The sequence below is a fragment of the Patella vulgata genome, chromosome 5 (assembly GCF_932274485.2).
Source record: "Patella vulgata chromosome 5, xgPatVulg1.2, whole genome shotgun sequence".
NCBI lineage: Eukaryota > Metazoa > Mollusca > Gastropoda > Patellidae > Patella > Patella vulgata.
Window position 1 is genome coordinate 63316529 of NC_065883.2, and position 13020 is coordinate 63329548.

General features: G+C 35.1%; 1 protein-coding gene across 1 annotated transcript; it reads right to left on the reverse strand.

Moving 5' to 3' along the window:
- Positions 1-4504: 4504 nt before the first annotated feature.
- LOC126820559 (selenocysteine insertion sequence-binding protein 2-like) lies at positions 4505-11942 on the reverse strand. Its single transcript, XM_050548590.2, has one exon. The coding sequence runs from the start codon at positions 11754-11756 to the stop codon at positions 8832-8834; it is 2925 nt and encodes a 974-aa protein (XP_050404547.1). The 5' UTR covers positions 11757-11942; the 3' UTR covers positions 4505-8831.
- Between the last annotated feature and the right edge of the window lie 1078 nt (positions 11943-13020).

The window sequence follows — 13020 nt, forward strand, 5'->3', positions numbered from 1 at the left end:
AGAAAGCGCTAGCTGTCACCCTGGGGACTTATTCACGAAATTTTAACTAAGATAAAATAAAATTTTTAGTTATTTGATTGGATAATATTAGATTGATTTTAGTGCTTAGCCAATCAAAACTGAAGTATCTACTAAAATTTGGATTTTATCTTTAGTTAAGATTTCGTGAATCAGGGCCCAGATGTAAGGCACAGATAAAATGAAGGGTGTGCCCGGGCCCGCTGCTATTCTTAAACTTTTGGTCAAAAACTATTACATAAAACCATATTTTTTACATTTTATAATTGGTTAACTACTGTTGTAAAAACACCTAAACTCCAAAATATGAAGCCACTCACCTGGGCAAAAGTGTTTTGATTTATTTTTATTTATGCCGCAGAGCTCAGCGAAATCCGTTTCTTTGTAAATTAACGGGTGTATTGTCGGACCGGACAAAATCTTTAAAAACAATTTTTAATATACACGCATTAGTAGGCCTAACTGATTTAATTAATCAAAATAATGTTTTTTGTTGATCACCAAACATTTTGACCATATACAGAAAATTTGACACAGATTCAGTAATCTACGAGAACGTAGCCAAAAACGTTGAGATATACTGATGGGCTTGTTTTTGGCTACGATTGTATGCCTTTAGTTTCACCCTGCAGACTTAAATTCTTTATTAATGCATGTAACATCTTAAAAATAAGTTAATTTTATACTATTATACTGTAGCAGATTATAGCGGAGGCGCTCTCCGACACGAATTAATTTCTTATTGAAATCTCAAACAATAAAACTGAAAGAAAACACCGAATTGGAGGAAATTTGATATGAACCCCCTGATCGGAGCCCCCCAATACAATAAAAGGGCCCCAAGTCCAAGAAAAGGTGCAGGTTTGTTTTTTGGGGGTTAAATGTTAATGTTTGGTGCACTTACTATTTTTTTGCGACAGCATTCTTCTCCGCTCTAGCGTGAATCGCGCATCACTTGCGTTACACTATATAGGGAGCCGCGGTGGCTCGGTTAGTAAGACACTGGCTCCCTAAACTGGATGTCGCGTGTTCGATCCCGTTATTGACCGAAAAGGATCATCGGGATTTTGTACCGGCGTGGTTACCCTATATCAGTTTTGCAGGATGGATCAAAGCACTTGAACAGAACTGTTTGAATTAAGTTCGCGGAAACTACTTGGAATCCTAATTATGATGTCGCTTTCCCGAACAAGGGCGAACTATACTACTTATGAAATATGCGAGACAAGATTTATTTGGATATCAAGTGAGTAAATAAGATTATATCTATACTACTTGTTATATATCCGTATCCTATAGTTATATCTATATCCGGTTCTTTTATGTGCATGCCCCGGTACATGGAACCACTTTTTTGTTCCATCCGAACGACCAGACCCCCCCCCCCCCGTCCTGCACCACACACAAGAGAAAACTACACTGGGGAATCCTGGAGAACTTTCTCGGTCAACATTGGGATCGAACCCCGGACCTTCTGTTAGCGAGCCAGCGCCTTTGAACCTCCTCCAGAGAGCCTGGCAACAAGGAACAATGCATAGTCTTTTGGATGGTACGAAAAACCAAGGCCCCGTGTACACATGCATGTAAAATACCCTGTAATTGGCAGCTGGAATTAGATATAGGAGTAGTCCGTAGGTCCCGTGTACACATTGGCGAGCAACTCAACGAACTCTTTACAGTTGAAATTTCATATAAGAGATGTCACGGTGCCACTGTCCCTGCAAAATAAATTATTGCCATCATAGCACGCTGTATGGTATGGGGTATATGCCAGTCTTTATTAGCCCAGTCGAAGCAGAACAGTAGGACGTTAAACCCCATTTCATTTCTTTTCAATGCGTTCCATTTCATTTCAATACGTTCCAGAGATCCGGATTAAGATTTTATCGGCCCCTGGGTTACAGATAATATTTTCAAAAATGATTATTAGAACTGAAACATTTGTTTTAAGTAATTTCCTTCAAACATGGTTGAGAGATAAGGTTTCTTATCTAATTCCATCCGTGCCCCCCAACATTATACACTGTTCGAAAGTTGAATCTTTTAGCCTGCGTCAAAACACGCACATGTTACCTTTCTACGAGGAAAGTAAAATGGAGTAACTAAAAAAGCTAATCTATTGTACTATATTTATACTACCAATACCAACAGGCTAAAACAAATGAAATGAAATGGGGTTTGACGTTTTGAGCACAGGCCTACTCTTCACCGAATTTCAATAATTGTCCGGGGTTCATTTACATTCACACGATCTCGGATTTTCGCCCTTCCTACTAGATTAGGCGCTCCTAAACAATAAGTTACATTACGATACTTCAATGATTTTTCATTTTAATTTCTGGAACTATTTCATTCTTTAATTATCTAAATTGTCATTATTTGTGAATAGTCGCTCAAAAGAGGATAGTACTGATTTTGGCTTTTACCACCAAAAATAATTATACACAAACAACATATATTCACTTTAATTGGAGGATTAAATAAAATTTGGCCAAGCGGTTACTTCGCATGTCTTTTGTTGATATTATGAATATTATTTTAGTCTGAAAACTGCACATTACAAATTACAAAATAATACATAATTTTCATATATCACTCATATTGAGAAATTGCAACACAGAGATAGAAATATTGCAACATATCGCAATACAATTATAGGCTTCAATACTACGTCTCAATAACCATTCAGACTGAACACGCCGAATCCGCCAATGGTAGAAGCGAAGGCCTGGCTTTTCCATGATATTAATGTTACAATAGCAAGTGAAAAAGATTATTAACTTTAAAGGAGCTAAATTGCTAATATTTGGGACATAGGAATTTACACAAATGAGTCGCAACGCATATACTAATGTAAATGTAGATTTACACTCAATCATTTCCGTTTTTACTATAAATACGCCTGAAGTCTCAATCGAATGGCAATCTCTAGCGTCTGGTTATTCCAATCTACACCAATAGTATTTATTGTGCATGCTCTCCGGATAAGAATATGACGTGACCGTTTGACATGACTTGTGGAATATGTCTATAGCCCTATTCTTTGAGTCCCTTGTTACAAATGGCGCTGAAATTCATTATGGTACACGGTTCATGTACCAATGGTAAAATGTTTATTTTGTCTTAAATTGAATATCGGAAGCCCATCTTTTCTCGTTAAGATCACAAATAATTCGTGTTTTCAATATCCAAGAATTTGGATGATATTAAGTTAGCTACTTTAATACTACATGGCCCATTTACTTATATAACTCATATTCTATGCCTATTATGTGTTTTTGTTAGTACATGCAGGTCCGAAAATGTACGCTTTTAAAATTAATCACGACACCGTCATGAATAGAATATCACCCTTATTCAAAGCTCACCGATATTATTTCCTAGATTACGTGAGCAACTCGACAGCGACACTTTATAATATTTTTACATGTTTTCTGTATTTTAAATATTTAACCTTTTGTATTATTTGTGAGAGAGAGAGAGAGAGAAATGGGGTTTAACGTCCACTCGACACAAAATAGGTCATTTCGGGACTAACATATGGTTTAATTTTATTTACATAATTCGCTTGCGCGTAGGGGTCTTTAGCAGTGGGAGGAAACCGGGGGACCCAGAGAAAACCCACAAGGTTGGACAGGCGACCCTACTCCTTTCCACGTACAACCGGGGATTCGAAACCACGCCAGTCGACTCAATGACAGACTTTATGATACAGCGCGCACACACTAACCATTCAGCCATCCAACCCCCCTGTATTATTTGTATAACAAATTTAATTTTGATCTGTTACGTAGTAACACCACAACCTTTTTTATTGACTTAGTCATTAACTTGCTCAAGTTTATTATTTGTCGATGCACAGGCAGGTGAACTGCCGAGTATACAATCATGTTACTGCTAGATAAGCAGATTCTGGATTTACAACCAATAATAAAGACAAAGATTTAACTGGAAATATAGTTAAAACACACAAAACACGACTGGTGAGTCTTCAAATGAAATAACTAACCCTATGAGAATGTGGCATTTAAGTGCAATTAGTAAACTTGAAGATAAATGTATAAGAGTGTGTAATAATTTGACTTTACCTGATCTCTGTAAATGGTTTCTCCAAGAATATCACGATAAAGATAAGAGGGTACTTTTCGAAAGTTTCCTATAAAAATGGATTCATTTATATAATTTAAACCAGCGGTTCTTAACCGGAGGTACGGATGCGAGGATATATTATGAAAGCTCAAGGGGTATAAAAAGGTTAAAAACACTGATTTAAACCGTTGGAGTTCAACACATTTTGGACCGGACTTAATATTGAGACAATAAGGGTTTTGGGCAAATCCGCATTTCACGCTGCTTCTACCAGTTAGTTATGTTAGCCTCTAGAGCCGGACGGACGGACAGGGGCGACGGCAAAATACGATCACATTTTAAAAAGCAATGACCTGGTTAATTCTTTGTTTTGGTTTTCAAAGGAAAAAAATCCGCTAAATATTTCTTTATTCACAAATATTCATTAACAATCAACAGTGTATATATTTTTTATAATATTGTTCGTTCCTGTCTCAAAATTCTATACATATTTATTGTTGTTGCAATAGATTAGTTAGAATGAAAATAAACTATTCAATTTTAATACAAAATAAATTGCAGTATTCACAGACGTTCACTTCAAACTATTGGGTGTACAATATTGGTCCAGGTTTTAAATCCAGTGAAAAGAATTCTATGAATTGAATGTAAGAATGTAGTGTATTGGCAACAAGTTAAAGCTCACTGGCCGAACAGCGAGAGAAAATGTGTGCATTCTTTTCAATGTATCTAACAACCAACAAACAAATATACCTACACCCATAGTTTTTCGTTTCTTAATCCCTTCTGTCCTTGAAAATACTACAAGATCGATTCAATATGTTTAAATTTACAGTAGTTTGTTGAGAGCATGATATAAATCTTGGTGAACCCATCGTTACATAATTGAACTAATGAAATAAGACACATTTTTATATCAAGTTAATACACTTATATCGATGTTTTTATTTTATTGTATCGCCGGGGTTATTGGTCCGATGACGATGCCTTTTGTTTTGGCTACTTCGTCGACTACTTGAATCGGAATGGGCGTTAGTCATGATTATAGCGATATACATCATCGGACAACCAAACGCATAATGCGAAGATTGTGATAGACCATTATATTTTCAAAAGTAACATTTCACCTCTACAGTCTCTAAAATAATAGAAAATAACTGAAACTTGTGTAATAAAATACAAAAATTTAAAAGGTGAGATATACAAACAAAAGTAGACAAGAAATAAATAAATGATTCCATGATTCAATTCAATGCCAGTCTCGGTGTCAACTGTAGCCTATTCCATCCCAAGAACTTAATTGCATGTTTTAGCACAAAACCGATTTTGAAATTTGCAGATAGTTTCCGAATACATTAGAGTTCACAAGAATTCACCATTCTCACCACACGAATTTGGTCGCGTACGGTAAGCAGCAATTTTGTTTTCGATTTAGTGGCCATTATTCTATCAGATTTAATGCTGACAGTAACTGATTTATAGTCAATCATTTTTTCTCTCGTTATGGGGTTTAACAACCTACTGTTTTGCTCCAACCGGTCTAATGAAGACGGGCATACTATACGCAATGTGGTGTGCTATAAGGGAAATTTTGACTGGACAAAAACTGAATTCCAACTGTCAATGCAAAGTATACAGGGACCTCTGTTTTTACCAACAGGGAGAAAATCAGTCTCAATAATTGACCCCTCTAAAAACACAAAACACTATTCTTGCTTAGCAACAGTAGCAGGTCATAGACTGACATTATGTTTGTGAATTGAATATTTACATAAATGCGTTCTATTCATAGTCATGATGCTGCCAAAGTCAAGCCACCATTTTACATAATAAATAGTATTCACATACTTACATAATGTAATGACCTAAGATTATCACTTGTTATTTACAGAGTTTAGTATATATGTGTATAATAAATAAGATATTAAAATGTTAATGGTATGGTTGTTTTGTTTTTAAATTTTGATAAATACAAAATAAAATATTGCAGTTTTTGCTAGGGTCGTGGAAATATACAAGCCTACCTATATATAAGGCTTTTTAATACTTGGTGACATACATGTATATTTTTCTCCATTTTTGTTTAAAACATACATTGAGCCAAATTAAACCCTAATTACTACTTGCTTATGTCAAATTTAAAATTGCACAACTTCTCCATGATATGGCTGTATGGTATAATATCTAATAAATAACAATTTAAAGCTATATTCATTCAAGGAATAACTAAGCAATCTATTGATATCCCTTGATATGATATTTCTCAAGAACAGGAAAAATAAATTGGTTAACAAGCATACAATAAACAGAATAACATTTCAATTCTCACTTTGACAATTATTCATTGGCTGCTCATCAGATCAGGTAGAAGGCAAGGTGTCAGTTGGACATTTGCATATGCCTGCACCCGGCCATTCATGAAATGATTTGTCACAACCCTTAGGCATAAGGTCACATATTTTTAGAATGAATATTAAATGTATAAATTTCAGTAAAAAATCCCAGAATCTGTGTATGAAATCAAACACGTGCCCCTGTCTTAAAAACAAAGCAGGTAAAGACTGCTACTGTTTTCTCAAACCTTTAGTGTAATAATAATAATAATGGCACATAATACATGTACATTTTTCTTGACAAAATATTTGTGTAATAATGTCTACCAATTAAATGAACATCTTATAAATAAATAATCATAACAAGGTCAAATATAATAATCGTTAACCTATTTATGATAGTATAATGATAAGATGTTGAAGTAAATAAACTCTATTATCAAAACAACCACACACAAATTACATGTAGACTATAATGTAGACACTTACTCCATACCTATAAATACAGAATAATAAAGGTATACATGTAGCATACCATAGTCAGTGTTGTATTCCATTAATTTTCAATTCAACTAAATGTCCCACTTAAAAATTTACTGTATGTATTATTACTATGCCAACCATGTAAATTCGAAGTTATCCCCTCAATGTAAGTCGACTTGCAATAAGACCACACTGTAAAAACAAGAAATCAATTTTTGCATTTTAAAGGGTGTATGGCTGTATTTTTTAAAACTATAAATGGCTCTAAAAGCACATATTAATGTAATGAGTGTATATAAAGTGATTTATATTCAATTTATAAAAAAAAAAACTGTAACTTCTAAACAATTATGTTCGGTGAAATATATAAACTCCCAAACTGAAAATGACAGTCGCTTGCGCCTGCTTCCTTCATTCTAAACATTTTTTTATTATTATTTTATCATTTGTGAATCAGCCATTACTATTTACTGTCGCATTGTAATTTAGGATATGTTTTTCTTTGTTCATTGATTTTTTTGAATCCGAAACCATATTTTAAAACATTCAGTGTGTCTTAAATATTGGATATTAGGATCCCACATTTTCACGCCAACATAACAACATCAATATGGATTGAAATGGACCAATATTGAATTCTAATTTGTGTTTTTAATTCGAAATATTAAGGAAATATTGAGTTAGAGACTTAGCTCCTTTAATAATGCCAAAAATGTAAATCTTAATGGATGTTCAATTCAATTTTGACCCACAATTTGTCCGATTAATTACATGTTTCTATCACTTCATGGCACACAAATCTTCCATTTACAGTGTTGCGCAATAATCACATCAGATTAGTTAATTGTGATTTATGCAAACAAGTATTTACAGATAAATATATACACCATATTTCTTTACAAACTTATATCCAATCAAAAACATAAAATATATCTTAAATAATAACATAGATCAAAAACCACTTACATAACAAAACTTAACAACACAAGCCTTTCTACAAATAACAGGGAAATCTATTTTTTAAAATAATAATTGAACAGAAACTCAAATTTCAAACAATTAAAACACAAGGTTCAATTTCAGTTCAGATAAACTCAGGGATAAAGTTCAAATTTTTGAATAAAATTCTATTATTTTTAGTAGGGGCTGGACAACTGTGAATTTCTGTGTAGGTGCCAATGCCAATTTTAACTAATATGTACCGGTACATGTATTCAGTTATTTTAATTTTGTCATTATTTGTGACAAAAAAGCAAAATGTAAACACTATCTGAAGATACTCCTATTAAAATTTAGTACACACTTGGTTCACAACACATCATATATGTAAAAACTCATTTAATCAAACCATTCATCATTGTTATCACAGAAACTGATATTAACAGTTAATGAATGAATAAAGTTTGTTGTTTCCATTATTATTTTTACAAAAAACGTTTGAAACATACTCCTGTATAAAAATATATCTACATATTCCCAAGATGTATGAATAAACATGATCCAAGTCAGTTTAAACCAATGACTATTCGGTTACCTGTTCTATTGTAAATTAAATAGGTAACGTCATTATAGTCAAATAAAATTCCACACAAATCATGAAAACACTATTTCAACCACAAGAAAATGCCCTTTCGATAAATCACTGGTATAAATAACACAAAACATTTCGACCAAATGACCACATTCTACAGCGAAACAACAGTATTTTCAGAATTCAATTATAATATATTGGCACTAATCTTTCTGGACCTCTTGCGTGAAAAAAAAATCTGGCTACGTTAAACACAACAATTTTCTTGTACTTTTTTCTCTTTTTAATAAAATCCTTTATTGTCAAAGTACTTTTAACAAGATATATTTAATAGTTAAATGATCACAAATGATATGGTTTGTAGTTGCATTTATTTTTTAACTAACGGCTGCATCTTCTTTTTCTGAATTATCACATTGATCAATTTCTCCGTCTGCTAGATGAGTAGTTGTTTCGTCAGCACTTCCATCGACATGTGTCTCTTCTGTACACGACTGAGTAGCTTCCACCCAACTCTGTATTCTATCTTTATCAATGATTTTATGGGGTGTTGGATTGTGTCGTTCTGTATACTTGTCTAACAACAGCGTAGGACTACCATCGCGTAAAGTCTTGGAGGAATGTGTAGACATGGCTTCACTGTTTTCGATTGTGCGCGATGAATGTTGTGAAAGGATTTCAACACTAAGGTCATAGCTGCCATAATGTATTGAGTCAATATGTGGTAATTCCTCTATGTTATCGGGATCATCCTCAGGATCTTCTTCATCCTTTTTAAAACTGTTTGAATATTTGGGTTTATTGGTTGGTTCAGTTGCTTCAGCAAAGTCTTCAGTATCAGCTTCATTTCCAGCATCAAGTTCATATATTGCAGCAGATTTCTCATTGATTACCGAGGATTTGATTCCTTTCAATGCACCTCTCCCAGTTTTAGACACCTCAAACCCTTTACTATCAGTTTCAGGTTCAGAATAAGGGTAGTTTTCAGAAATTGGTTCGGAAAGAATACTGCTTGTAAAGGATATAGCACTGCAACCTGATGGTGTTCTGGAATGACCCATATGAGCAAACAAAGTAGGGACATTAGCAGGACCCATCCGGTTATTGGGATTCTCTTGTAAGTCCTTTTCGACAACTGATACCATTTCTTTGTAACTGTCTGTAGCCTTCTGAGTCAGTTCAATCAGACGCCAAAATTGTTTTTCGGACCCTTCATAGTTGAACACACCCACAACGCTAACTGGAACAAGTTTGGCACAAGCACGACCAAGTGCCCTACGACCAAGAGCGAACACATAAGGTACTTCTTGTTCAGTACACATGTTTAGTATATTATTTAATGCATCGTCCAAGCCACCTTTGGACTGTATTTTTTCTAAATTTGGTGAGATAATTACACATTTGATCTTCATCAATTTCAAATGTTTTGTGACCTCTCTCAATCCAAGGACAATTCTTCGCTTCGTTTTTGCCTTTTTGGGGTCTTTGTGATATTGTTTGTCTTGGTAACGTACCAAATTCTGAAGAAATTGTAGACAACAATTATCAATGTCTTTATCTAGAATTTGTGTACAGTATTCACGATATCTTCTACTGTGGATTTTTAACAGGGCAGGATTAGAACTATCTTTAGCAATGGGACTGTTAAATCCTGAATGCAAGGGACTGGCACTTGGCGATAAGGGACTCATACTAAAAGGCGAAGTTTGGCTTATAGGAGAAAGCTCAGCACTAGCAGATCCTTTGGTCCTCTCTTCTCCGTCTTGTGAAAGGTCACTTTCAGTATTAACAACACCAACACATACTTGACTTCCACCTGAAGCCACTTCAGGGTCTTCATCTAATAATCTTAGTTTCTTTTTCTGCTCCCTTTCCTTCAGAATAACCTTCTTCAAAGGACTTGGTTTCTTGGGTTTAGGAAATTCTCTTTCCTTTCCTCTTTTAACAGTTGGACAGGTTGAATCTAGTGGATTATGTGGGCGTCGAGGAGGTTCTATTTCTGCTGGCTTGACTTTCTTGCGTATTGCTGGTTTTTTTGGTGCATTTTTGGTTGTTTCAGCATCATCTCTCCTTTGTTCTAAGGCATCTATCATAGCAGCAAAGTCTAAGGCAATTGGCTGATTAGATTTTCTATTGTTTTTGTTAGATTTTGTTTTAGCGGGAACAGATGGAACAACTTCTTTAACTGATGGCTGCTCTTGTTTTGACTTTAGACCAAGTTCCTGGAGCATCTGCTGTTCAATAGTTATTTCAGCCATCTCATCCTTTGCGGCTTTGTTAGCTTGATCTTGTCGTTTTCTACGTTTTCTAGCACTTTTGGTTTCCCCAGCTTGTTTAAATGCTAGTAAATTGCCATTTTGTGGATCAAAATCAACATTTTCGACCTCAACCAAGTTTTCTTTTTCAGAATTAACTACACCATTCTGAGTTTCAGTCGTACATGTGTCTTTGATGGCTTGTTCTAATTTATGAGAAGTATTAATTGCGTGTGGATTAGATCTATTTAAAGTAGTCCGTTTTTTGCCAGAAAGATCAGGAAATTCAAATTCATCTTCCAAATGAATATTTACTTCAACACTTTCAACACTGTCAATAACTTCTTCATTGGTACTAGCAGTGTTTTGTTTCTTTTTTTTACGATTTCGTTTTCGTTTCTTTTTAGTTGTTCCAACATTTTCAGTTGATTTACCATCTCCATCACTTGATAAATTGGCTTCATTTGTAATTTTATTTTCAAGCTTAGGAATGGTAGGTTTTTGAGCCATCATACTGTAAGATACAGTCTCTTTCAAGGGGTCTTTAGTTGGTTGAGACAACGGATGAGTTCCACTCGATATCACATTCTTATGCATTGAATGATCTTGCTGACAGTTTAGTCCTCCATCACTATTAATTGAATTCTTCTTTCTTGGCCCTTCTTTCTTCACATTTTTCTCTGGCAAAAATAGGGTATTCGGTAACTCTTTCAAGTGTAAATCTGCTATTTCCTTTGGAAAATCAGTTTGACACTGACTATCTTTCATTTTTATTTTAACAGGTACTTTGATATCAGTCTCACGTTTCAAATTTGAACTAGGGGCAATTGCTGTCTGTTCACTTACACGTCTCACATTATTTCCTCTTTGTTGAAAGCCGTTGAACGTCCGGGTGTCATTCCACGGCTGTGGTACTGGCAGCAAACCAGCCACAGCAGGGCGTGTAAAATTGTTGTTGACAACTGGAGTAGAAATGTTCTTATGTTTAACATAAGCTGGTATACCTGCATATGACATCGGTGTAAATGGATATTTCAAGTGATCCATGTTTCCTTCATAGTAAATACGGCGTTACTACCAAATACTGTCGTTGTCACTACCACAGCGTTGCGAAACGAATGACAATTCAATGTTTGCTACGTAATCTTAGCCCAGGCAGCCATGTTGATTTTCACCCGGAAGTTACAGAAAAGTGACCAATTATCCAGACTTCTACCATAAAAAGCAGACTAAAGAGAGCTGATAATTTATAATGAGTGGATGGATGAAGGGTGAACCTGCTTCATAAACGAAATAGCCGCATTTGCTACTTGCAGATGCGCTATGAAAAAAACCCTGCAAATATAAGCGATTGACGCAAAAGGCTGAATAATCGTGTCACACACTTAAATGGATTAGTCTCCCTTTATCCACTATGAAACCACATTCGATAGATCATTGGGACCATTAAGATAATACCGTAGGCCCACTTAATTATCTATAGTGGGACACAGACATTTTGTAAAACCCAGGGTTGTCTTAGAATTAGCCATACCGTAAAACATCGATTTCCACATTGTAAACACATCTTCCAAAGTGTCTATCTTATGATTCGTAGCCTACTATATTACATTTACGGGCAGACTCAACACTCAATTGTCCACAATATATCTCTATATATGAGTATCGGTAGCTATGAAATAATTTAAAAACCTGATTTGGATATATAGTAGAATAGTTAATTAAAGCTGCTCTTTGGTAATATATAATTGAAATTAAATATGGCAAAATAAAACTACATTTTTATGCTAACGTTTTCACTGCGATAGCGGCTCTTCAGGCATTTATTAAACAATAATATATATATATATTATGAGAAGGTTTAGAGTCTGTACACAGTCTATACATCAGTATCTGGTTAGTCCGCCGCGAGTGTCAATAACGGCAGCGCAGCGTCTGTATGAGTGGACCAGACGATTGATAAAGTTATAAACGCCATTGGGAACCACACTCTCAAAAAATCCTGGCGCAATCCATCGGCTGTGTTTGGTCTCGGTACGACGTTATTAAGTCGAGATCTCCTCTGAATTTCATCCCAAAGATGTTCAATTATCGGGTTTAAGTCCGGACTTAGGGCTGGCCAGTGCATAACGTTGACACCGTTCTGATGTAGAAAGTCCCGAGTAACTCTGGCGGTGTGGGCACGGGCGCTGTCATGTTGTAAAACGTTGTTTCGATGACGTGCGAAATGTGGTATGACGTGGGGTCTGAGAGCTTGATCTATGTAGCACACTGCTGTGATGCCGCCTCCTCTCCCTGTACCAAGATTTTG

Excerpts from the sequence above, each read along its gene's own strand:
- LOC126820559 (XM_050548590.2), bottom strand. The coding sequence starts at position 11,756 with ATGGATCACTTGAAATATCCATTTACACCGATGTCATATGCAGGTATA.